At 53.6% G+C, this 21,343-nt stretch overlaps 10 protein-coding genes across 10 annotated transcripts; 4 read left to right on the top strand and 6 right to left on the bottom strand.

The window, feature by feature from the left end:
• Positions 1-493: 493 nt before the first annotated feature.
• NCS57_01046700 (uncharacterized protein) lies at positions 494-2,555 on the bottom strand (the record flags this gene model as incomplete). Its single annotated transcript, XM_053060212.1, has 3 exons — positions 494-566; positions 624-1,420; positions 1,473-2,555. The coding sequence occupies 3 exons, from the start codon at positions 2,553-2,555 to the stop codon at positions 494-496; spliced, it is 1,953 nt and encodes a 650-aa protein (XP_052910606.1).
• Positions 2,556-3,789: 1,234 nt separating this feature from the next.
• NCS57_01046600 (Poly(A) polymerase) lies at positions 3,790-5,954 on the top strand (the record flags this gene model as incomplete). The annotated part of the gene is made up of 6 exons (XM_053060211.1): positions 3,790-3,932; positions 3,991-4,732; positions 4,791-5,463; positions 5,513-5,633; positions 5,694-5,799; positions 5,901-5,954. 6 exons carry the CDS (start codon positions 3,790-3,792, stop codon positions 5,952-5,954), a joined length of 1,839 nt encoding a protein of 612 aa, XP_052910605.1.
• A 720-nt stretch (positions 5,955-6,674) lies between these two features.
• On the bottom strand, positions 6,675-8,333 carry NCS57_01046500 (Protein DML1; the record flags this gene model as incomplete). The annotated part of the gene is made up of 4 exons (XM_053060210.1): positions 6,675-6,939; positions 6,999-7,961; positions 8,011-8,210; positions 8,262-8,333. The coding sequence occupies 4 exons, from the start codon at positions 8,331-8,333 to the stop codon at positions 6,675-6,677; spliced, it is 1,500 nt and encodes a 499-aa protein (XP_052910604.1).
• Positions 8,334-8,780: 447 nt separating this feature from the next.
• On the top strand, positions 8,781-9,567 carry NCS57_01046400 (Thioredoxin domain-containing protein; the record flags this gene model as incomplete). The annotated part of the gene is made up of 2 exons (XM_053060209.1): positions 8,781-9,063; positions 9,131-9,567. Exons 1-2 carry the CDS (start codon positions 8,865-8,867, stop codon positions 9,565-9,567), a joined length of 636 nt encoding a protein of 211 aa, XP_052910603.1. The 5' UTR covers positions 8,781-8,864.
• A 529-nt stretch (positions 9,568-10,096) lies between these two features.
• NCS57_01046300 (Septin-type G domain-containing protein) lies at positions 10,097-12,140 on the bottom strand (the record flags this gene model as incomplete). The annotated part of the gene is made up of 4 exons (XM_053060208.1): positions 10,097-10,989; positions 11,039-11,183; positions 11,239-11,486; positions 11,540-12,140. 4 exons carry the CDS (start codon positions 12,138-12,140, stop codon positions 10,097-10,099), a joined length of 1,887 nt encoding a protein of 628 aa, XP_052910602.1.
• Positions 12,141-12,729: 589 nt separating this feature from the next.
• Positions 12,730-14,214, top strand: NCS57_01046200 (uncharacterized protein; the record flags this gene model as incomplete). The annotated part of the gene is made up of 2 exons (XM_053060207.1): positions 12,730-13,155; positions 13,294-14,214. Exons 1-2 carry the CDS (start codon positions 13,087-13,089, stop codon positions 14,212-14,214), a joined length of 990 nt encoding a protein of 329 aa, XP_052910601.1. The 5' UTR covers positions 12,730-13,086.
• A 415-nt stretch (positions 14,215-14,629) lies between these two features.
• NCS57_01046100 (Tafazzin family protein) lies at positions 14,630-15,837 on the bottom strand (the record flags this gene model as incomplete). The annotated part of the gene is made up of 3 exons (XM_053060206.1): positions 14,630-15,401; positions 15,448-15,552; positions 15,620-15,837. 3 exons carry the CDS (start codon positions 15,835-15,837, stop codon positions 14,630-14,632), a joined length of 1,095 nt encoding a protein of 364 aa, XP_052910600.1.
• A 376-nt stretch (positions 15,838-16,213) lies between these two features.
• On the top strand, positions 16,214-17,460 carry NCS57_01046000 (RING-type domain-containing protein; the record flags this gene model as incomplete). Its single annotated transcript, XM_053060205.1, has 3 exons — positions 16,214-16,301; positions 16,358-16,881; positions 16,945-17,460. Exons 1-3 carry the CDS (start codon positions 16,292-16,294, stop codon positions 17,458-17,460), a joined length of 1,050 nt encoding a protein of 349 aa, XP_052910599.1. The 5' UTR covers positions 16,214-16,291.
• Positions 17,461-17,487: 27 nt separating this feature from the next.
• On the bottom strand, positions 17,488-18,474 carry NCS57_01045900 (uncharacterized protein; the record flags this gene model as incomplete). Its single annotated transcript, XM_053060204.1, has 1 exon — positions 17,488-18,474. One exon carries the CDS (start codon positions 18,472-18,474, stop codon positions 17,488-17,490), a length of 987 nt encoding a protein of 328 aa, XP_052910598.1.
• A 398-nt stretch (positions 18,475-18,872) lies between these two features.
• Positions 18,873-20,609, bottom strand: NCS57_01045800 (SCA7 domain-containing protein; the record flags this gene model as incomplete). The annotated part of the gene is made up of 6 exons (XM_053060203.1): positions 20,447-20,609; positions 20,273-20,392; positions 19,700-20,215; positions 19,471-19,647; positions 19,020-19,400; positions 18,873-18,967 (listed from the first exon to the last, which is right to left on the bottom strand). Exons 1-6 carry the CDS (start codon positions 20,466-20,468, stop codon positions 18,873-18,875), a joined length of 1,311 nt encoding a protein of 436 aa, XP_052910597.1. The 5' UTR covers positions 20,469-20,609.
• Between the last annotated feature and the right edge of the window lie 734 nt (positions 20,610-21,343).

Genomic DNA, 21,343 nt, shown 5'->3' with positions numbered 1-21,343 from the left:
GTGGTAGTTGGCTGGTATGGATACGGAAAATGGACCTTTGAGGTGGGCATGGGATGGCGGATGGACGGCGGCGTGGTCAAACATACTTGCATCTCGAGGCGCGGTTCCAACTTATGTATATATGACACAAAAAAAAAAGGCTCTAGGCCACTGGGCGAGGACGATCTTCACTCTTACACATGGCGATATTCAACTCTGGGCGTGGTTTGCCCGTTCTTTTTTGCATACCATCTCCCACTACGAACTCTTGAGTGAACCCATATTGGTAGCATCCATGCATTGTGAGCAATACGCCAGTCAACCTAACTCAAATCCCTGACCCAGCATGTATTCATCAGTGCATTCCATTCGTCTCCGTGACACATTCTCAGTACGCCAGTAATCAGGGACCACCTCGCAGTAGGCCAGGCAGCTCAAAATGTACGTGGTTCAAAGACCAGCTCCGATCCCTTCCCGTTATACAAAAAACCAACAAGACCCAGTTATGAACATTTTACATACGCCCTTCCAAAATGGATGCGCCTCTCCCGACGGGTGCGTGGTAAGAACCAATACTCTGAAAGCCCCTAGAAACATCATGTTAGCTTGTGATCAGAGGGACGATTGAGCGCTTCAAAACGTACTTGCTAAGATCAAACCCTCCTTCCTCCTCGACTTCAGCTGGTTCAGTGACCGGGTGTGGGCTGGACCTTTGGCGACGTGATGGACTACTTGGAGGAGATTTGTTTCCACGGGGAGGACTGCTGCTCTGTGGTGGCAGATCACCACTAGCCTTTGTGGGACTTATGTCATAACCCCCAAGCGGTTTGAGAGGAGTGCTGCCAATGTCTGCGTACTTCCAGAAAGGTGCTGGTGAACTTGTCGGCATATGTTGACTGGGTCGCTGTGCTGTACTTGGAGGCGCGAGTTTGGGATGGACTCTTGGTGGTGCGGGTGTGACGAAGGATCCCCCGTCTTCTTGATACGAAGAGGTGAGCGTGGGTGACTGAGGTTGGTATACTGAGAATGACGAATCCCTTCCGGGGGTCTTCCTGGGGCGGGGCAGTGGACTTCCGTCGATAGTTAGAGTGGCATTTCTCCCAAATGATCGATCGGATGGCCGGTCCGGAGTCGATTGTGCGATCGGTAGTGATGATCTTGGAGGTGGTGAAGCTGGGGGCGAGGCTCTTCGCTTGCGAGCAGAGGGAGGCTCTCTTGATGCCATATCCCTGGGACCATGGGTGATGTAGGCGAGCTGGCTGGGGGAAGAGGGCGCAGACGATCCACGATGGCCGCCGCGACCAACACGATAGGCATTCCGCACCATCTCCTCTCTAACTTCTGGGACAATTTGCCATTTCATGCCCTTGCCCGGCTCGTCTGTGGACCGAGCTACTTTGTCGAACGCCTTATTCAGAGACAGATTATGTCGGATCGAGTTCTAGGACTAGTCAGCAACCGAATGAGGGGTAGGCCCTTAGGACAGTTCTCACCTGCCAACCAGCAGCTTGCTGGTGACGATAGTAAGCGTAAGTGTTTGTAATGTATGTATAGATGCCATTCAAATTGAGCTTCCCGTCGGGCGCGTTCAGGATGGCTTGTGTTATCATCTGAGCGTAGCTGTATTGGGGCTTAATGTGCTGATTCTCGTCCTGGCTTAGGTCTACTCCGTTGGCCCCGATCATTACGGCCGGAGTACTTGCGGCTGGTGATTTCGAATGGCTTTGAGCTGACGGTGGCGTGCCAGGGCGCTTGTATTCCGGCGGGGCCGGAGCGATGAGGGGTTGCCGGCGTGATGATCGCGACTGGGGCGAGTCTGCACTGAGGCCGGCGCGTTGGAGGAAGACCGGGTGGACGTTGAGGGGGGAGATCTCGGTAGGAAGAACGAACATCATCTCGACGTTGCCAATCTCGATGACTTCTCCGCTGGTGAGAGGGTGGGCGTGACCAGCCTTGAGTGGTTGGTTATCCACCTTGGCACCGTTGCGGCCTTTGACACGAAGGAACCACCTCTCATCCTTGGACTCGAAAGAGATGGTAGCGTGTTCACGCGACACCATCTTGCTGGGGCCCAGATCAATGTGTACTTGGTCATCGTCGTCGGCTCCGGAGGCGGCGGCGTGGGATGCATGCGAGGTTTCGGGTGCTCGGCCGATATTCACGACCAACTTGGTGATGTAAAAGGTCCAGTCCTGGGCAGTAACCTTGGCGTAGGCCTTGACTCCGTCCCCGTTGGCCTGATGGATAGCATTTGCGTGGTCTTTACTGGCCTGTACAGGCTGGTTCCGGAGGTGCTGTGCGATCTGGGACACCAGTTGGTCGCCGTCGGGCGCGGGGGGTTCTTCCTCTTCTTGGACCTGCGTGAGAGGCTCAGTTGTCAGCGGGAGCGTGCGGGCAAGGCTGAGGCTGCGATCAAGGCAGGGCGCAGCCAGATAGTCGTTTCGTTTGCTACATACCTTCTTGCGACGCTTTGCTGGGCGGGTAGGTGAAGACTCTTGGATCTCGGGGGGTGAAGTGGCAGCTGCTTTACGCGGTTCGCGACGAGCCCTGGAGGCCCTCTTGGCCGAGGGCGGCATGATGCAAAGGCCGCGAGGGTGCAGCTGCGAAGAGAGGATGCGTGATGGACAAAGGACAGAGTTGAAAGACGCAGCCGGCGACAGTTTTCTCCTTGAACCGGTTATCTCTCGCCCTTGAGGTCGCTATGGGGATGTGGGATGAGTCGTGTCGTCAATCAATGTATCACCAACTATAGCAAATAAAATGCCCTTTAAAGTTCGTACCGCGTTTTCGCGTTGTACTTAGTGTCAGTAAGTGGCAGGGCCGTGACAGGGCAGGCGGGCTGGGATGTGGGTTCACGCCCCGGTCAATCGCATACTCGGACCCCGCTCAGTGCATGTCGGCCACTCACGGCACCACAGCAGCGGCACGGTCAGCAGAGAATGAGGGCTGAGAGTGGCTGCATTTGCCTGTAAGGGGGCGCCAGTGCGGGCGAGCGTCAGCGGGAAAGCAGGCGGTTGGATGGTGCGCCAAGACTGATGTCTTACGTGCGTCTCAGGGGATCAGTGTCTCTTAAGTGAATATCGCGAGACGATTTGCCTGCGATGTGATGCAATACAATATTTTTTATCACAAGCCCAGCCTCGTGCATGTCACTCATTCATCGTGACTATTCAGGGTAAATTCGCAAGAGGAAAATAAGCACCAAGGGAGCCCCTCATTGCGCATGCATTGAGAAATATTTATTTCCCAAATAAATTGCCTGATTCGGTAGTTCCCTCTTCCACTTTAACAGCCCGGTACAGAGGCACACAAAATTCGAGGTCAGACGTACTGGACTCAGGAGTTGGACCCACTCTTCAAGCATTGGGATTCTGCCACCACCGCGTTTGTGCAGCCTTGCCGCGCCTCGTAATAGCCAGTCCGAAGCGACTCTCTCACTCTGAGTTGCTCAACCTCGCTGTCCTCTTCACACCACAACAAATACCCGCGATATCCTGTTTCTTAGGCCATCCCTTACCTCCTTCAACCAGCCATCGCCAGTATTTGTTTACATACCAGAGTCCCAGCGCCCTCGCCTGCACGGCGTCTCCCTTGCGCTACCCTTGGAGAGAGGCTTGAAGGCCTGGGCTGCAGCAGAGTACCGTTGCCTTCGATCACACCAGCTGAATCGCTCCCTCGACCACGCCTTGGCTTCCAAGCTCTTCGTCATCACGCCGACCTCGATCCCCGCTCCGATCGCTCCCACCCTGACGTTCCTCGCCTCCGGCGCCGAATTCGCCGACCTCGACAGGTGCCTCTTGCGCCGAAGCCATGACTACCGATCAGGCTTACGGCGTCACGCCGCCCATCTCGTCACAGCTCCCTACCGATGCGGAATTGCGGGCCACTGATGCTCTCCTCGAGGAGCTGAAACGTCAGAAGACATTTGAGAGTCAGGCAGACACGGCCAAGAGGTAGGTTTTGATCGTGTTTTGCAAATTCTAGCACGGGGACTGACAAATTTGGCTGTAGAGAGGAAGTTCTCGCGTCGATTCAAAATATCACCAACGCGTTCATCCGTCAAGTCGCTCAAGAGAAAGAACCCAAGAACGATGTCCTCATCCGCAATGCGCGAGGCAGGGTCTTCACCTACGGCAGCTACCGACTTGGTGTTTACGGTCCAGGATCCGATATCGATACCCTCATCGTTGCGCCCAAATACGTCACTCGGGACGACTACTTCAAATACTTTCCCGATCTGCTCGTTTCAATGGCCCCCAAAGATGCCATCACCGGCCTGGCCGTTGTGACGGACGCCTTTGTGCCCATTATCAAATTTGAGTACTCTGGCATAAGCATTGACTTGATTTTCTCTAGGATCATCCAGAAACAGCTCCCTCCCGAATTCAAGGATCTCAAGGACTCGGGCCTACTACGCGGGTTGGACGAGGCAGAGCTGCGATCGCTCAACGGCACACGAGTGACGGACGAAATCCTGACATTGGTACCCGAGCAGAGCACCTTCAAGCTTGCGCTGCGCGCCATCAAGCTCTGGGCACAACGACGCGCCGTCTACGCCAACATCATGGGTTTCCCCGGTGGTGTAGCTTGGGCAATGCTCGTCGCACGTGTCTGCCAGCTCTACCCCAAAGCCACGCCATCCGTCATCGTCAACAAGTTCTTCCTCGTCATAAGCCAGTGGCGCTGGCCGCAACCTGTGCTTCTCAAGCCTATCGAGAATGGGCCACTTCCCGTCCGAGTCTGGAACCCAAGAGTATGTCAAGAGTCTTGTCAGCGATGCCCCCAAGAACCCATTTCTAATCCTGTCTTAGCTATACAAGGGAGATTCGTTTCATCTGATGCCTGTCATCACCCCGGCCTATCCCTCCATGTGTGCAACTTTCAATATCACTCGCTCCTCTATGAGGGTCATTAACAGAGAGCTTCAGCGAGCGCTCCAGATATCCGAAAGCATCATGGTGGGCAAGCGTCCTTGGAGTGATCTCTTCGTCAAGCACACTTTCTTCACACAGGGTTACAAGTATTACATCTCTGTGATTTCTTCGGCCAAGTCCAAGGAAGACCACAAGATCTGGTCTGGTTACGTTGAATCCAAGGTGCGAATGCTTGTACAGAAGTTGGAACAACATCCATCCATCGCGCTGGCCCATGCATTCAACAAGGGCTATGAGCGTCATCATCGGTGCCATAGCGATAAGGAAATCGCCGCTGTGCAAGACGGCAGCCTTGATTACTTGTGTACAGAGAAGACCGAGGAGACGCCTGTAGCCAAATCCGAACCAGCGGTAGCCGAACTGCCCATCAAGCCCGAATCTGAGGAGGACAGCAAGCCCATCCAGTCCGAACCCGAAACGACAGAGAGTGACGGCGTCGCCAAGGTTGAAGCTGTCAAGTCTGAGCCCTCTGATGAAGTCAAGCCTGTGGCACCCGGTGTGACTGACGTCTACACGACAACTCACTACATCGGTCTTGAACTGAGCGGAGGTATGTTTTGAGCGTCTATCCTTGAGTTGCGGGGGTGCTGACTTTGCAGGTGCCAAATCTCTTGATCTATCTTACCAGGTTGAGGAGTTCAAGGAGCTCTGCACCTCGTGGCAGAAGTACAAGGATGAGCTGAAGACGACCGTGTCAATCGGCGTGCAACACGTCCGGAAGTGAGTTGCAACATGACACCCCAGATACCAGCGCATCCTAGCTTGCTGACTTTCACACAGCTTCAACCTGCCAGATGACGTCTTTGACGCTGACGAGAAGAAGCCCCAAAGAAAGCCTGCGGGCGCTAAGGGCGCGGCAAACGGCAAGAAACGCGGACCTCCAGAGGTATTTGATTCTTGTCGACGCGACCCCCCCTCGGTCGCCAAGATGCGTCGTCGTCGACAGCAAGGCCCCTCAAGCGATGGGACAAACTAATGGATCGATAGGAAAACCCACCTCCCGCCAAGAGACAACAGGCCTCGGTTGCGGCCGCTGGCTGAGTATACCATCTCGCATCCCCAGAATGTCTCCTTGGCAGATGTTGACTCGAAAGAAGTTGACTTGATTCTGTGTGGACAACACAAACACACTCTCGAAATCCCGGCAAGTCCATAAAAGGCTTGGCATCGTGGCTTCACAAGCCAATAACCATACTAACATGAAACAAAAAGAACAAAAAAAAGATAAGGGGGGAAAGACTTTCTCATCTTGACTGATCTGCTTGGCTCGGAGGGCTCGCAGGTGCAGTCGCAAATATCAACCCATTGCTGGTGGCATCACGTGAATGACAGGTTGAATAATTCACATTAATACCTATCTCAGCAGAGGCACGTATCGTATCGCGTGCAAAGAGGGCAACTAGCCTAGACGACAGTCGCGTCTTGCGACGACATGACGAGCCCAGGGGGCGGCGTTCCGAGGGCTCCGAGCACTTCTTTTTGAAGCATTTGAGCAATTCCATATTTGCTCCTGTAACTAGGAAGATCGCTTTACTAGATCAATACAAGCGTGTTTGAGGCCTAATGGGCCTCATCAAACTCATTCATCCAGTGTCACGTCATGTTGCAAAGACCAGTGTGCATGAGTTGCTTGATCCAACCTGAGATGATCCACGGAATGGATGCCAACCAAAGGCAATTCGCTCTAAACAGCATACCTGTTGGCGGCTGCATCATGAGCAGAATGTCATGTGGCCTTGTCATCCATATGGCAATATCCTCTCACAGATCGTCGTCGTCCTCATCGCTGCCACTGAACCAACCTTCCTGGTAGGCGTCTGCAAGCTCAGCCAGTCCGTTACTCAAGTCTTCTCTTTCGTTGAGCGCCACGAGCCGTGCCGATTCGGACCGCAATGTCCTGATCCGCTGTACCATGGAGCTGTTGGTGGAAAGGGTGGTCTGCACACCAATGTTGGGTTGCCCTGCGACTCGAGAATAGATCTGCGGGTAGGCATCTAGCAGAGGGAACCGGAGAGATGAATCGTATCTAGGTGATAAGAGTTAGTGTGAGTTCTCTTGCGAGGCATACAAATGAGTGTTACATACTTGCGAACAACGGGGTTGCCAATGATTGGGCGTTCACCTTGACCGAGGTGTCCAGCTTCATCCTGGTCTGCATTCTCCAGAGGATCCAAGTCTCGGCAAGACAGGATTGCGCCAAATATGTGCTTGTGCGTATCCCGTTGTTGAACATGCTGCCTATTCCACTGCCGTCCTACTTGGAAGAAGTCGACATCGATGCGGCTGTCTTCGGGCGCATCTTTTGTGGTTGCCAGAGACATGTGCATGCTCGCCAGGGGCTGGTTGCCAGCCGCATTAAGACTCTCGGCCAAGTCATCTAGAGAAGCGGGCTGATCAACAGAGCCCTGTGACAGACGCGATGGCAGAGTAGCAGTCTCTATTCCCGCCGCCATAAGAGCAGATGTGTGCCATGCTGAGCGGCGATCCATCGACACGCCGGCCGACAAGTCACCTTCGGGCAGAGCCAATGGAACCAGAGTCGAGGCTTGGGTACAAAGTTGCTCAACACTATGGGCCAGGTTTGCCAGTCGCAACTGGCGCTTGGCTCTGGGGATGTCGAGCAGGGGGCTCTGCAGACCCCAGGTCCAGATGCAGGACTTGGGGAACTCGTCCCGCAGCGACTCAAGATACGAGGACGAGAAGCCACCCCAAGCGTCGTCGATGGTGGTAAACACCTGAATCCCTTGTAACCGGTCGCATTCCTCCGCAAAGGGTCGAAAGTCTCGGTCCACGAGCTCATGCTCCTTGTCGAGGACGGAGAACAGCTCAGTGCCCATGGAGAAGCGCTCAAAGGGCATGGTTGTGGAGTTGAGCTCAAAGTCATAAAGCTGGACCAGAGACCGAGGGTGGAAGAAGACGCGGGAGAAGTCAGACCAGTATCTCACAGTGGACGTCGTCAGTTGGGGAGGTTCTGTGCCTGCGTCCAGGCTTTGCTGGTAGGCGCTGGGGTCGATGGGCGTCTGCTTGTGGACGACAGATTGGCCTGACCTAGGAGTTGTAAGCCTTGGGTTCATGCCCTTCCTGAGCAGCAACTCACCATAGAGAGGCCGCATCAACCTCCGACTCTGCCTCGTAAAGGGCATTGATCTTGCGCAGAGAGCCAAAGCCGCCTTTGAGGTCATAGATGACTGTCCGTGGGAGAAATGTTTCGGAGCCATCAGCGCCTACGCCAGCTCTCCAGTGAACATTATGGTCCACGGGTGACGTTTCGTCCGCCGAATACGTGAAATATGATTCCTAGCTTTGTGTTAGTGATGCCTCCTATCTGTGCTCAAATACCGTTCTTACCTGAGCATTCCAGAAGTGAGTGGCCGCATAGTTGCTCAGCTGGCCGAGCTGGAGACTGATAATCTCACGCATCGGAAATCGTCAATATGAAGATACAGATTGAATAAATAAGTATATCTCATTCAAAAAGGTCTGGAAATGAAAGGACGAAGTGACAAATGTTGCCACTATGCACAGCTCATAAACTCAATAATCAAGCATTTTCACATGGTGTTTCCATAATCTTACCCTACACAAACGCATTTGGGTGGGTGGGAAAATACGGCATTTTGTTGGCTTATCTAATCATGTCACCAGCTGCAAGCACTGTAAAGGTCTAGATGAGGGTAATGAGCGTCAATCAACATGTTATCGCGGTAATTTGCTGCCTGTAAAACATATCTTGGGGTACCTTATCAAAGACATGATCTCTTAATTGAGCATAGTCAGTCAAGGGAGGCGCATTATGTCATTGGAGAGGTGGCACACTTACACCACCTCGGATATCACGAGACTCAAAAGCAACAACTCACCTCGCACAACGACAACCTATCTACTTCTCTCACCCACAAACCACCCTTACAAAACGAATACAAACCTGTATACATAATCACATCAGGAGAAATGTCCCAAGCCACTCCAGCAGATAGCAATACCGGCAACGCCGGGTTCTGGAAGGAGCTCGAGTCTTGGAAGACACCCGAGGCCAAAGAAGTCGGTCCTCCTGTCGAGGTCGGATCCAAAGCACCTTGGATGGCCGAGCTTCGTCTTCCAGACGGAAAACCCACTATAGTCGTCTTCCTTCGTCACTGCGGATGTCCTTGTATGTGTATCCATGATCTCAACCCATACCTGCCCGTATCCACAGCTCAGCGCTCACCATCAACCAGTCGCCGAAAAAACCTTCAAATCCCTCGCGGCCCTCTCGGAGGAACACCACCAGGTCCACTGCATCGCCATATCCCACTCCTCGGCAGAAGCCACAGACCACTGGCTCCCCCAGGTCGGCGGCAGCTGGGACGTGGAAGTGGTCATTGACGAGGGCCGCGACATTTACGCCAAATGGGGCCTCGGCATATCCTCAACATGGCACGCCGTGAACCCGGTCACGCTGTGGTCCGTATTCAGCCTCGGGAAGAACGAGGGCATCTGGAACCGGCCGACTGAGAGCGGCTCGCGGTGGCAGACGAGTGGCGCTTTTGCTGTGGACCGTGATGGCACTATCCGATGGGCTCATGTTTCTCGAACAGCGGATGACGTTCCAGATCTCCAGGCTGCGGCCACTGCCCTTGGATTTCCACCCAAAGCCGCCAAGAAGTCCCACTGAGACTTGAGTCAAGAATTATCTTGTTTGATATGAGGTACATCACTTGGCAATAGGTCGCAGAGCGCGGGTCCTCATGCCATGGCAACTATAGGTGGACACTCGCATACAAGAGCATCATCTACCTTCGTTGACACAGTTCTCGTTAAGGAAGTTCCTGAAAAGGGGCACCGTGGTCCTGCTAATGCGACGATAGAACCGCTTCAAAGTGAGAAGCGATCCCTAGGAAACGTCACTCAGCATAACTGATAGCAAGGGGAGAGGTGCTCACAGGGAGGACACGGCTTTCCACAGCGTTCAAGGAGGCTGATCTAGTTGAATAGTCTCAGGATTTCTGGCAATACACTCATCATTAAAGCAAGGGTTATATAGTAATCGGTCCAAAAGAAGTAGTGTATTTGGGGGTATCTTGCAAATCCGGCACACATCGTTTCCAGCACCCCTACATTCCATCAGGCTCACAAAGGAACCTGTACATATCCCGGCCAACACCATTTTCTCGTAGTGATGGCCTTAACAACCACACCCACCCTTAAAGAGGCAACAGCATGTTCAGCTGACCTACCTCCATCCCCATCCTTTTCGTCCCGACAATGGAGCAAACGCCGTCTGCCCAGTTGGAGTGAATTAGTCGAGAAAGAACCAAGCCGATCAAACCGAAACTGCTCACCATCTCCAGCGCAAACATGCCCTTTTGCTTGAGTTTCCCCCCTATCTGCAACAGCCCAAGCGGATCTTGATGAGTAGGCGTCTTGGTGTTTCGCTTCTTCGGTCGTCGTTGCTGGTTCCCGTCCGGGGTAAGTCGTACAAGGGATGACTCGTACGCAGGAGCGTTTGAGTTCGACCTTTCCTCCATCAGATGGTAAAGTCGCTCCGAGTGGAGACTTTGCCGTAAATTATTGGCCCAGTTGTACAGCTCCAGTCGTTCCCAGCTCTGAGATCGCCGGAAGGGGCGCAGCCTCAAGGCACTCTGAGGAACGGTTCGAGACACCATGCAGCCGCTAGAAAGAGCAGTCTGAAGAAGACTATCGCCATGGTCACGGCGCCATTTGACGCATTTAACAGCTGCAGCATGGCGGAGCCGAGCACTACCATCCAGTGAGAAGATGTGGTCGACGAGCCTGCTTAGGTCGGTTGGGACAAGGGGTGGGTTGTATTCCGAGTTCATTAGGACGCTAGCGTCCATGGTATCGTAGTCAGTTTGAGTTTTGGTCGAGATGGCGTAAACTCGGGAGGCTTCGTCGGATGGTTCAGGGCCGTCGAAGGAGAAATAGTCGATATTTTCATTCGCCAACTGCTTCGCAACTCGCTGTCTGATGTGCCCAATCTCTTCTGCGGCGAGCTCATCAGCACGGGTTAGGACGGGTATAACGTTAGTCATCCCCTGAGCGTGCTTGATATATTGCACATCCTCTCGTGTAAGACCTAGAATATGTTTAGCAGGCTTGGTCATGTTGTAAATGAAGAGACTCACCACTGTGGGGGATAAGATAGAGCAGAGCATCCACAACTGGGACACCTCCGGAGTTGACTAGAGCTAGCAAATCGGAATCCGCCATAGGCTTGCTCATGAGAGATGCCAGGTGAGACTCGACATAATGCAGGTCGCGCCATGGCCCCTAAGTGAGTTGTCAGCACAGTATATGGTACAGCCGAGATAATGGAAGAGCGTACAGAAGCGCCGTGCTGATGTCTGGGGCTTTCAACAAAGCAAACGTTTCTATCCAGGACATCACCAGTAGTCGAGATACGTCTCCGCGTAGTAACTGTGAGGTCAGAGTCGGATCGCCACCATGGATGAGGCCTTGAACTGGCATATGTTTCAGTTGCATGCACAGCGCTGCTGTTCTCTATCGGGTCCATGTGGACGATGTGCTCGCAACGTTGTGCCAAGGTCTTGATGAGTGAGGTTTTACCAATACCTGAAATATGGTCAGTCTCATTCAAATGTCGATACTTTCATGGCTAGGCATACCGTTCCGACCTGACACCATAATCTTCAGCTTGCCCAGTGACTTGCCCACTTCAGAAAACGGACGACGGCGTGGTACCGTCAGGCTGGGCATGATTAGCTGAGGGATGGAGTTGTCATGACCCCGGTTGTCGCCCATGTCGGTCTCTGGCAAAGATGCGTCGTCTTGGAGGGAGTCGCTTGGATATTCGATGGAAGGCCCAGCAAGTGAATAACTCCGAGAGGAACCACTGAGTATAGATTCGGGTCGTGAGAGGCCGATCAAGGACGGAGTGCTCGATCGTGAAGGGAGAACCAAGGGATCCTGCTCGACTATCGATTCCTCTGATTCCGAGGTTGAAGAAGGAACCTTGTCGGCGCGAGCGGGTGAAGGCCTTCGGCGCGGGGTTGACGGCTCGCGTGCGCTACGGCTGCACTTGCGACGATCGGCTTGCTGGCGGAATCTTGGACGAGAGCGATCTCGGCGAGCGTCGAGGTCGGCCTCGCTGGTGATGAAGCACGAGGTGGGAGCAGTCGAGGGGCCGCAGACAAGACTGTCTGGCCGGCCTGAGCGACCCGAGGCTTGGTTATTGAGGGGGTGGTTCGCAGGCAAGACAGGTCTCATGGTGCAGAGGGAGGCGAGCTGGCGCGCGATGCAGGGATGCTGTTGGTGTATATCTGGCAAAGGGAGTGTTGTCCCATCTACAGCACCTCGCCGGCGAGAGACAGTAGCAGGTGGACAAAGAAGCAGTCAGGAGGAATATCACAGGACGAAGGAGAACGAGTTGCAGTATTTCAAGTTGAAGTTAAGGAGTTGTCAAGTCAGACACGGGAGATGCGGGAAAGTAGCGTAGCTCGATGACGATGGCTTGATATCGTAGGGGGGTTATGTGATAGGTAGCGCTCCAGCTGTTAGGAGACACGGGGCATGGGGCGATAAGCCATCGACACCATACTCGGCAGGTGGGGGTGTGTGGGGTCTGACTGAATGGGTGCGCGTGCGCCTATGTCGGCGGTGCCATTCGTACTCTGTTGGGTGATGAGCGTGGCCCGTGACATTGGATCTTCCATCTGGTGTTGGGATTGGCACTCGGTGTGAATAGTTGACACCCTTACACGCACTATATCGCTGTAGCGGGTCAATAACCTTTCCCCTTTCGCTGTCGGTCCATCCCTTCGGCCCCTCAGAGGGGCTGCTCTGCTCTCCCCCTCCATCTCAGGCGGCAACTACGAGGAAAGGCTGCGCGAGTCGAAAAGCGACCAGGGCGAGAAAAAAAAGAGGGCGACTTTGCTACTCCGTCACCAACACCAGGCAGCTCCAGGGAGAAGGAAATCATCTCTTGCTTTCTTCTTTGCTAATTTCTTCATTCCCGGGACCCTCCGACTTCCTTTTGACATCCTCTACAAGTGTTCGAGTCCCGAGTTCCAACCCAAAAGTCAAAGTCGGTGACACGCCATTCCTCAACCGCCAGCCGAACATCCACCCACCGCTCGCTACCCAAACGTTTGCTGTTGCCGCGTCACCCTCTCTTTTATCCACCAGAACCTTTTTGTGCAAGGAACGATTCATCATGGACGGAAAGCGACATCCCAGCTCGTTCCAGCAGCTCGAGAAGCTCGGCGAGGGTACCTATGCCACGGTGAGTTTGCGCTGATCATTCAAGCTTCAACCTCCCGCCCTTGCCCTATCATCCACCACACCCTTTGTCGCTGCTAGTTTCTTCCTATACGATGCGCGAAACCAAGAGTCTTGATTGCTGATGCATTACGCGATACAGGTTTTCAAAGGGCGTAACAGGCAAACTGGAGAGCTCGTGGCGCTCAAGGAAATCCATCTCGATTCCGAAGAGGGCACCCCGTCGACCGCCATCCGAGAGATTTCCCTTATGAAGGAGCTCAAGCACGAAAACATTGTTGGACTGCACGATGTTATTCACACCGAGAACAAGCTCATGCTCGTCTTCGAGTACATGGACGGCGATCTTAAAAGATACATGGACACCCACGGCGAGCGCGGCGCCCTCAAGCCTGCCACCATCAAGTCGTTCATGTACCAGCTTCTCAAGGGTATTGACTTCTGCCACCAGAACCGTGTCCTCCACCGCGATCTGAAGCCCCAGAACCTGCTCATCAACAGCAAGGGTCTGCTCAAGCTCGGTGACTTTGGTCTCGCCCGCGCCTTTGGCATCCCCGTCAACACCTTCTCCAACGAAGTCGTCACCCTATGGTACCGTGCCCCCGACGTTTTGCTTGGTAGCCGAACATACAACACAAGCATCGACATCTGGTCTGCCGGCTGTATCATGGCCGAGATGTTCACCGGCAGGCCGCTATTCCCTGGAACCACCAATGAGGACCAGATCATCCGCATCTTCCGCATTATGGGGACACCCACAGAGCGCACCTGGCCCGGCATCACTCAGTTTCCCGAGTACAAGCCGACTTTCCAGATGTACGCCACCCAGGACCTCCGGAACATTCTCCCGGCCATTGACTCAACCGGTATCGATCTGCTGCAAAGGATGCTCCAGCTTCGACCAGAGTTGCGAATCAGTGCCCACGAGGCCCTCCAGCATGCTTGGTTCAGTGATCTGTTGATGCACCCACAGCAACAACAGCAACAGCAACAGCAAGCTCTTCAGGCACAGGCCCGTGCCTATCCCCAGTCGGTCCCAGGCCAAGGTTTCGACGCCTACTAGGTTTTTTGGACAAACCGCAGCGCTTCGGCGGGCTCAGCTTGAGCGTATTCACAGATTGCTAGCTCTGTCTATGTGCTCACTGTTTAAGCTCCTTGGATCTAGTTGCGCAGATGATGCAGCAACCTCAAAACTATGGAATTATTATGTAACGAATGCAAGCACTACGGAGTTCGGGGTCAGCATGGATTAGAAAGGGGCGCGAAAGAAGTTGGATCATGGTGATTGATTGATGGCAGCGTGGCTGGTGTCGTTATTACTTGCTGTCGTCGTTTGACAACCAACCAGAATCAACTAATATCGAGTTGCGAAGGGCGACTTTTCATTTTCTTTGGCATGGCATGGGATTCTCTTTGCTTCAGCGAACTGGACGAGCTAATTCGTGTGTTGGGATTTTTACTTGTTTCTCTTTTTCTGTTCAGTGTCTATTAACAAGACTCCCATCAACGGGGCTCTTGTATTTCTTCTTGTGAGGATCTTTGGCCCATGTTTCTGCCAGAGCAGCTGTGCCATCCTCTTCGGCTGCGAAGCCTATGCTCTCTCTCAACTTTTCGACTTCGTCCCTTACACGCTTAGCCACGGAGACCCTGAGCTCCCTGGCTTCCGGACTATCCCTGAGCAACTCTGGATCTCCCTTTTCAACAAGCTTCTTCCATGCCGCCCGCTGGTGGCCAAAGACTTGGTCAACATCTGTTGGCTCACCTATCACTATCCTGACCTTGTTTCCAATGCGTGGTAAGAACCTCGGGAAGCCCCTGTCCTCGGCCATGATGTGTTGAGTCCCATGGACGAACATGGGGATGAACTCAGGGGCCGGGTCGCTTTCAAGGATCAAGCGAGATACACCCCACTTGAAGTATCGTAGCCCACTATCCGGACTCTGGTGGCAACAGGCCTCGGGGAAGACGTGAAGCCAAGCATTTCGGTTGGCTGAGAAGGCGGCGGGTGCTGTGAAGTTGTCGACGCCATTGGTAGAGAAGAAAAGAGGTTCGGGGACAGGAGGAGCTGGTGTTGAAGATGGAATTGTGGCCAGGGCCGAGTCTGAGGCTGTCGACCAGGATGATGGAGATGGACCAGAGAGGAGCTTGATGGCTTGAGTCATTGTTGGCTGGTATAAGCCGCCATACGGAGAGTGCCATAACCTATGAGTGGGAAGTACTTGGCCAAGCATGAAGAACGTCGATGTGGCCCTACACGAGTCAACCTTTGCGCACTCATCGAGGCCTGGGAACTCACTTGTTCTTGAAGCAAATATCGTGGGCGCCGAGGCCCCATCGCATGTTGGCACTGTCAAAAGCGTAGCGAAATGGCAAAATGCCCCAGATTAGAGGATCATCGAGTCTAGAGAATGAATAATTCATGGTCAGTGAGAGTAAAAAATGTTGCGTTTCAATGAGATTTCACATACACGGCGACATGATTACACACTGTCAGCAACCCACGTTCGCGGCCTTGAGTTTTCCGCCGCTCAAGCACACCCAGCAATCCATCCAGCCCTCGCACTTCAAGGTCGTTCAGGCCGTACATGAACCCTCTCGTGAGCATACTGACACAGCCCATCAGAGCCGTCGAGGTCATGCGCCATGGCAAACTCGGCTGGGCGGGAGGAGGATCGGAGTCGGACATGACGTCGAAGACGGGCTGGCGAGAAAACGTGAGCTAGCTCACGCCTCGTCCAGCAGCAATCGAACAGAAGAAACCCCGTTCAATTGGGGTGAATCGATCGATTCGAGTTGGTGAGAAGGAGTTATACAAACAAGTATATAATTGAGAATAGTTCTGCGCGACGGGGAGACGCGGACTCATGACGGACCCACTGCCAACTTTTTCCGGCTTACCCTGGAGAATAACGTGCTTCGTCCGGGGGCAGCTCATCGGCGTCTTTCCTCTAACCTCGACATTCGTTTCTCTTATATCTCCAACAACACTTGCTCTGAACTTCAAATTCGCGACGGCGTCCTCTTTAATACCCTTATCCTATAATTAACTCACGAACCTCCCGATCGCGACATTCAAAAGAACGAGCTCCTCCTTATCCTCGAAGCAACCATCGACGTCACCAAACGAGGCGGCTCTCATCATGTCACACAGTACGTTCGATTCCCGCCTTCACCTCGAACCCGCCATTCGACTAACCAGACAAAAGGCAAACGAAACACCTCTCGTCCCGTCTTCACCTCGCACGAGCGCGCCCTCGCCAAATCACACTGGGCCTCGTCCTCAGCCCGTCTCCATCGCGACTCGTTCCTCCCCTTTGGCTCTTGCGGCCTCTGCCTCAACATCGCCCGCGATCCCGTATCCTGCCGTCGCGGCGACATTTTCTGTCGCGAGTGCGCCCTTTCGAACATCTTGACCCAGAAAAAGGACATCAAGCGCGCCGACAAGGCTCGCGCTGCGGCAGAGGAGGAGGCTGCGAAGCTTAGAGCGCTCGAGGACGAGCAGGATCGCGAGCGCGCCGTCGCGGATTTCGAATTGACGCAAGCTGGACTGGACCGAAAGAGAAAGGGACCCGTGGCGAAAACGGACGATGCGGCCACAGATGCTACAAGTGGCGAGAATGCATTAGCTCTCGTAGGGACGAAGCGCAAGTTCGAGCTTGATCAAGATGAGCTGGATCGCATTGCGCGGGAGGACAAAGTCAAGGCGAGAAAGGCAATTGATGATGAAAAGGTGTGCTTTAACAGATGTATCCCCATGCCGCTATCCCTGATTAACACATGTTTTCTAATACAGGCCGCTAAACCTACGCTCCCTTCCTTCTGGACTCCATCACTTACTCCAGATGCCCAAACAAGTAAACTCCCTCCTGTCGTCAAGAAGGCCAAGACCGTACCGACTTGCCCGGCATCATCGCCAGACGGCGCCCACCCGATAACCATGCAAAACCTCATTACAATCGACTTCAACGAGGAGGAGACCTCGACCGGCAAGCAGAGAACGTGTCCTTCATGTCGCAAGATGCTCACCAACGCCTCCAACCCCATGATGGCTAAACAATGTGGGCACGTAATGTGCCACAACTGTGTCAAGCAGTTCATGCTCCCGTCCACCAAGAAGTCGTCTTCAGAGGACGACCCACCCCTGACCTGTTACGTCTGCGACGTGCCTCTGACTTCCAAGTCCCAGAAACATGAAGTAGCCAAGGGCTCCTTGATTCCCGGCCTGGTGGCCCTTCGGTCCGAAGGAACAGGCTTCTCGGCTCGAGGAGCCAGCACCGTGGAGAAGTCGAGTGTTGCCTTCCAATGCTAGTCCATGTCAGACCCAGTCGAGAATCCATCACTTCATCCGCAGTCTTCGTTGCCGTAGGTGAGGTAGCAGTACCATGAACCACACCCGGACGACAAACCTATGAATGACCCCTTTGGTGAGCATTGTTAGGCCATGGCTGAAAAAGCTCTTGAGGAGCTCGGCGCGGAGCCCTGCGTACAATGCTTGCAGGCCCTCGGTTTTGATGATGCGAAGGATGACCCCAAATATGCTCTGGTCCAAGAACTCAACCATCCTTCTTAGGATCTGTTTCGTTTTTGACTTGGCCTCTTGTCCTTGCTCATCCTGCTCTGCCAGGTCGATCGAGCCGCTCGCCATCTGTAGCCGTGTCTTGCCCGTCTGGAAAGGATAGGTGACGGCGGTGGCGGCCGCCTTGCTCGTGGCAGCAATCAAGAAGGCGATCCATGCAATGGGGAAATCTTCTTCCTCGAGCGCTGGGATAATGCGCGCCGCAAGTCGCCGATTGACAAAGAAAGTGATGCTGGGGTTGAGTGTAAGAACCAGGGTAGCTGAATAGCCAGACCACAAGCCAAGCAAACCACCTTCTCGCCTCATTTCGGTCAGGATCTCCCTAAGGGACTGCTCGTCCCCCAACATCTGCTTTCGAGTGACCACGTTAGAGATGGGAGTGGTTAGGGCTCGAGCGCAGGCGCCTGCAACAGCGCCAATAGCAAGTTCCTCAAGAACTTTCGGCGTCCGGTCTCGTCGACGTAGGTAATTGTAGAACCCAAAGAATAGAAAGCTGTCCACGACCGACTTGGCCACGCTCGTCCCCAGACCGCTGTAGAGGGCCTTGGTCCCTCCTTCGTTTGCCGCGATCCCTTTGAAGGCGGCAATGATTCCATCGTAGTCGCCGGTAGTGTCTGCAGTCTTGCGTTGCGCTTTGAGTCGAGTCGTTATCAGATCGAGTGGGTAGAGAGACGAGGTCGATATAGCTGTCCCGATGGAGCCTGAAACGGCATGGCCAAGGGCATTGAGGGCCTGTTTGGATGACATCGCAACGGCGCACGCTGTCTCGAGTGTTTGATCAGTGTTGAATCAATGTCGTTATTTTTTCCTCCAAGGGCACACGCGGTCGCGTGCGTGATGAGAACCAGCGATCGCGAGCTGCATGGCGAGTTGCAAGGGTGGTCGGCTCGCCGCCATTTGAGTACGACGTCATAGCCTAGCGCCAATCTGACCGACCTCGGTGCCGCCCATTCTGGACTCGCATGTGACGTTTGTCCGAGGTATGGAAAAAAGACGACTTGAGAGACAAACGAAGATGCCTAAATGTCAATATAGGTCTAGATAAGCCTTAGATAGAGCTATGATGAGTCGTTTGCTCTGGTTGTTCGAAGTATGAATCCAAGCTTGAAACCAGTGAAGCTCTCCCGGTGGGGACATGCAGTCGACTATCCTGTCTGACGATCGTCGTCCCGCTCGATGCTTTCCAGGATATGGTCCGCTTCATTGTCGGAAGTATCATAGCTCGAGCTTTGGGCCTCTTCTGGAGGTGACTGTGTGCTGGGATTGGTTTATCTTCAGAGCCTATGCCCTACTCGAGACAGAGGCCTGACGCTGGGGAGTAAACGTTGCTGTTGTTCGTGCCCCGAATCCCACAACTCCTAGGTCCAGCTCCCCTGGAGCGTCCTCGCTTTCCTGCAGTCCAGGATGGCCCTCGGGGAGTTTTTGCGCACCGAAGCCACTCACGGCGAAAATGTTGGTTCTGCCACCATTCGTGGCCATCTGAAGCTGTTCGTGCAGCCTGGCAAGCTGGTACTGACGTTTGATCGGTGCGAATGTGGGCTGCGGAATCACGGGCTGGGGTTTCCAAGTAGCCAACGCGCCCATCACGGCGGATGTTTCCTCATCCGAGTCGACAGGACCGTTATTTGCATCGTCCTCGTCCTCGATTGGAGCATTGGCGTCGAGTGCTGCCTCTGGATGGGGGAAAAGAGCAACGATTAGCCGTGTCTTCAAATGACTAAGTAGGAGTTGATGGGGGCTCACTTTGCTGTTTTGCTTGGTTCTTCTTCTGGTAGGCAGCAAGAAGCATATCGTATGGTAGAGATCTGCCAGCAACAGCACGCTTGGCGCCCATACTGTGACTCTTACACGTCAAGGATCTCGCACAAGGCTGCCCGTTGGGTAATATAACACCACATTGGCGCTCCACATCCACAGGGCCTGGTGTACACGGTTAGCTGATCCTCCAAAAAATGTTTCGCAGAATGCTTACCTTTTGGTTTAGGAACCTTGGCCTTAGGCTCATCCTTCTTCTTCTTCGTCTTGGGCCCCTTATCTGGATCGCCATCGGCCTTCCGTTTCTTGCCCTTCTTGTCGTCATCAGGTTTCTTCCCGGCAGCCTTCTTGGCGGTTTTGCTTCCAGTGGCCTTCTTTTCAGCTGAGATTCCGTCTTCGTCGCTGTCATCGTCGCCTTTCCCTTCACCATTCTCCTCGTCCTCCTTGCGTGCCTCCTCTTGTCTTGCGGCCTCCTTTGCCCTTTCTCTGGCTTCGCGCGCCTCCTTCTTCTTTTGCGCCTTTTCCTTCTTCACTCGTAGACACTGCGCAATGTGTGCTTTTGCCGCCGTCTTTAGGACGCTCTTCTTACAGTGTTTGCATTGTTGGAGGTCGGGGTTGTCTTCGAGGGGTCGGCCGGTCGCAAACGTTTCGTGCGCATTTTCGTCGAGTTGGTTCACTACAGGGCCTGGCGAAGGCGCTCCTGTAGGTGAAGGGTTGCCGTTCTTCTTCTTATCTTTGGCTCAATTAGTCCCTTGTGCCCTGAGAGCTTAGACATGACATCGGGTCATACCTTCCGCAACACTACCGTCCCTCCAGTTTCCAGGCTTGCTGTGTTTGGGCGGGAGCTTCTTTAGCTTGACGACTCCATTCTTCTTCTTCTTCGATGCAACCTTGATCGTGCCGTCCTCGCCTAAATGATGCGCTTAGCATAACTTCGTCACGCGCCTGTGGCAAGTCGCGTTACCTTTGCGAGCGTCAGACCCCATACTGGACAGGGAGCGATATACTGAAGTTGTTCGACTTTGAGTTATGAGGATGAGTCGATCCGGGAGAGTTTGCAGTTGGATATAATGATGATCGAGAAACGTGAGATGTCCTCGGGATGGTCGTTGCGATAAGGCTATGTGTTGAAGTGGAGTTGACTGTGACACGGCAGCCTTGCGGAAGCGGCTGCAAGTAATGCACGTGCTAACCCTGCGGGCCGCACTATTTCTCCGGGGGTCTAGTCAGGTCCCACTGGACGTCTGGGGAAACAAGCCTTTTCTGGGTATTTAATGGTGGTTGTTAAGAGAGAAATACCACGTTTGCTGCTGCTGGTTTTGGAGATTTTGCGAGGGAAGATTTTATCTCTTGTGATGAGGTTTAGCCAACTCGGACGAAGGTTTGCTGAGACCATCGCAACCCCATCATGTGGGATGAGCTTATACGGGTGCCTGGTATTTCCCCGACCCGCGTGTCTATTTACAATTTTCAGCCTTATTGATACCATTCTGACATAATTTGTAGCGGCTACAAACCTTATTGGTGAGTTCTTGTGTTGTTAAAACTTTGGGATAAGCTTTAGTTGTACTGCTGCTGTGTTATTTCTGTTGAGTTGCTCTCAGAGGCCATCATCAAGCCTTGCGATCAAGAGGAAAATACCAATTTGGTCCTGTGTTCTTATGCCGTGAATGGGTATTGTTTGTTTCCTATCTGATTGCTTGCTTGCTTGCTTGCTTACCTAGTTTGGACACTTACGTGGTTGGTGAACTCGTCAAGTGTGAACCCCACATGCATTGCAGGACTGTCACGTTTGCAATCCATCTTGACCGTGCCTAAGACCCATCGGGCTTGCTCGAGGCAAGTACTCGGTCGTAACCTA

This window comes from Fusarium keratoplasticum, chromosome 8 (assembly GCF_025433545.1).
Source record: "Fusarium keratoplasticum isolate Fu6.1 chromosome 8, whole genome shotgun sequence".
Lineage (NCBI taxonomy): Eukaryota > Fungi > Ascomycota > Sordariomycetes > Hypocreales > Nectriaceae > Fusarium > Fusarium keratoplasticum.
Note: the sequence above shows the minus strand (reverse complement) of the source record. Positions and strands in the feature narration are given on the sequence as shown.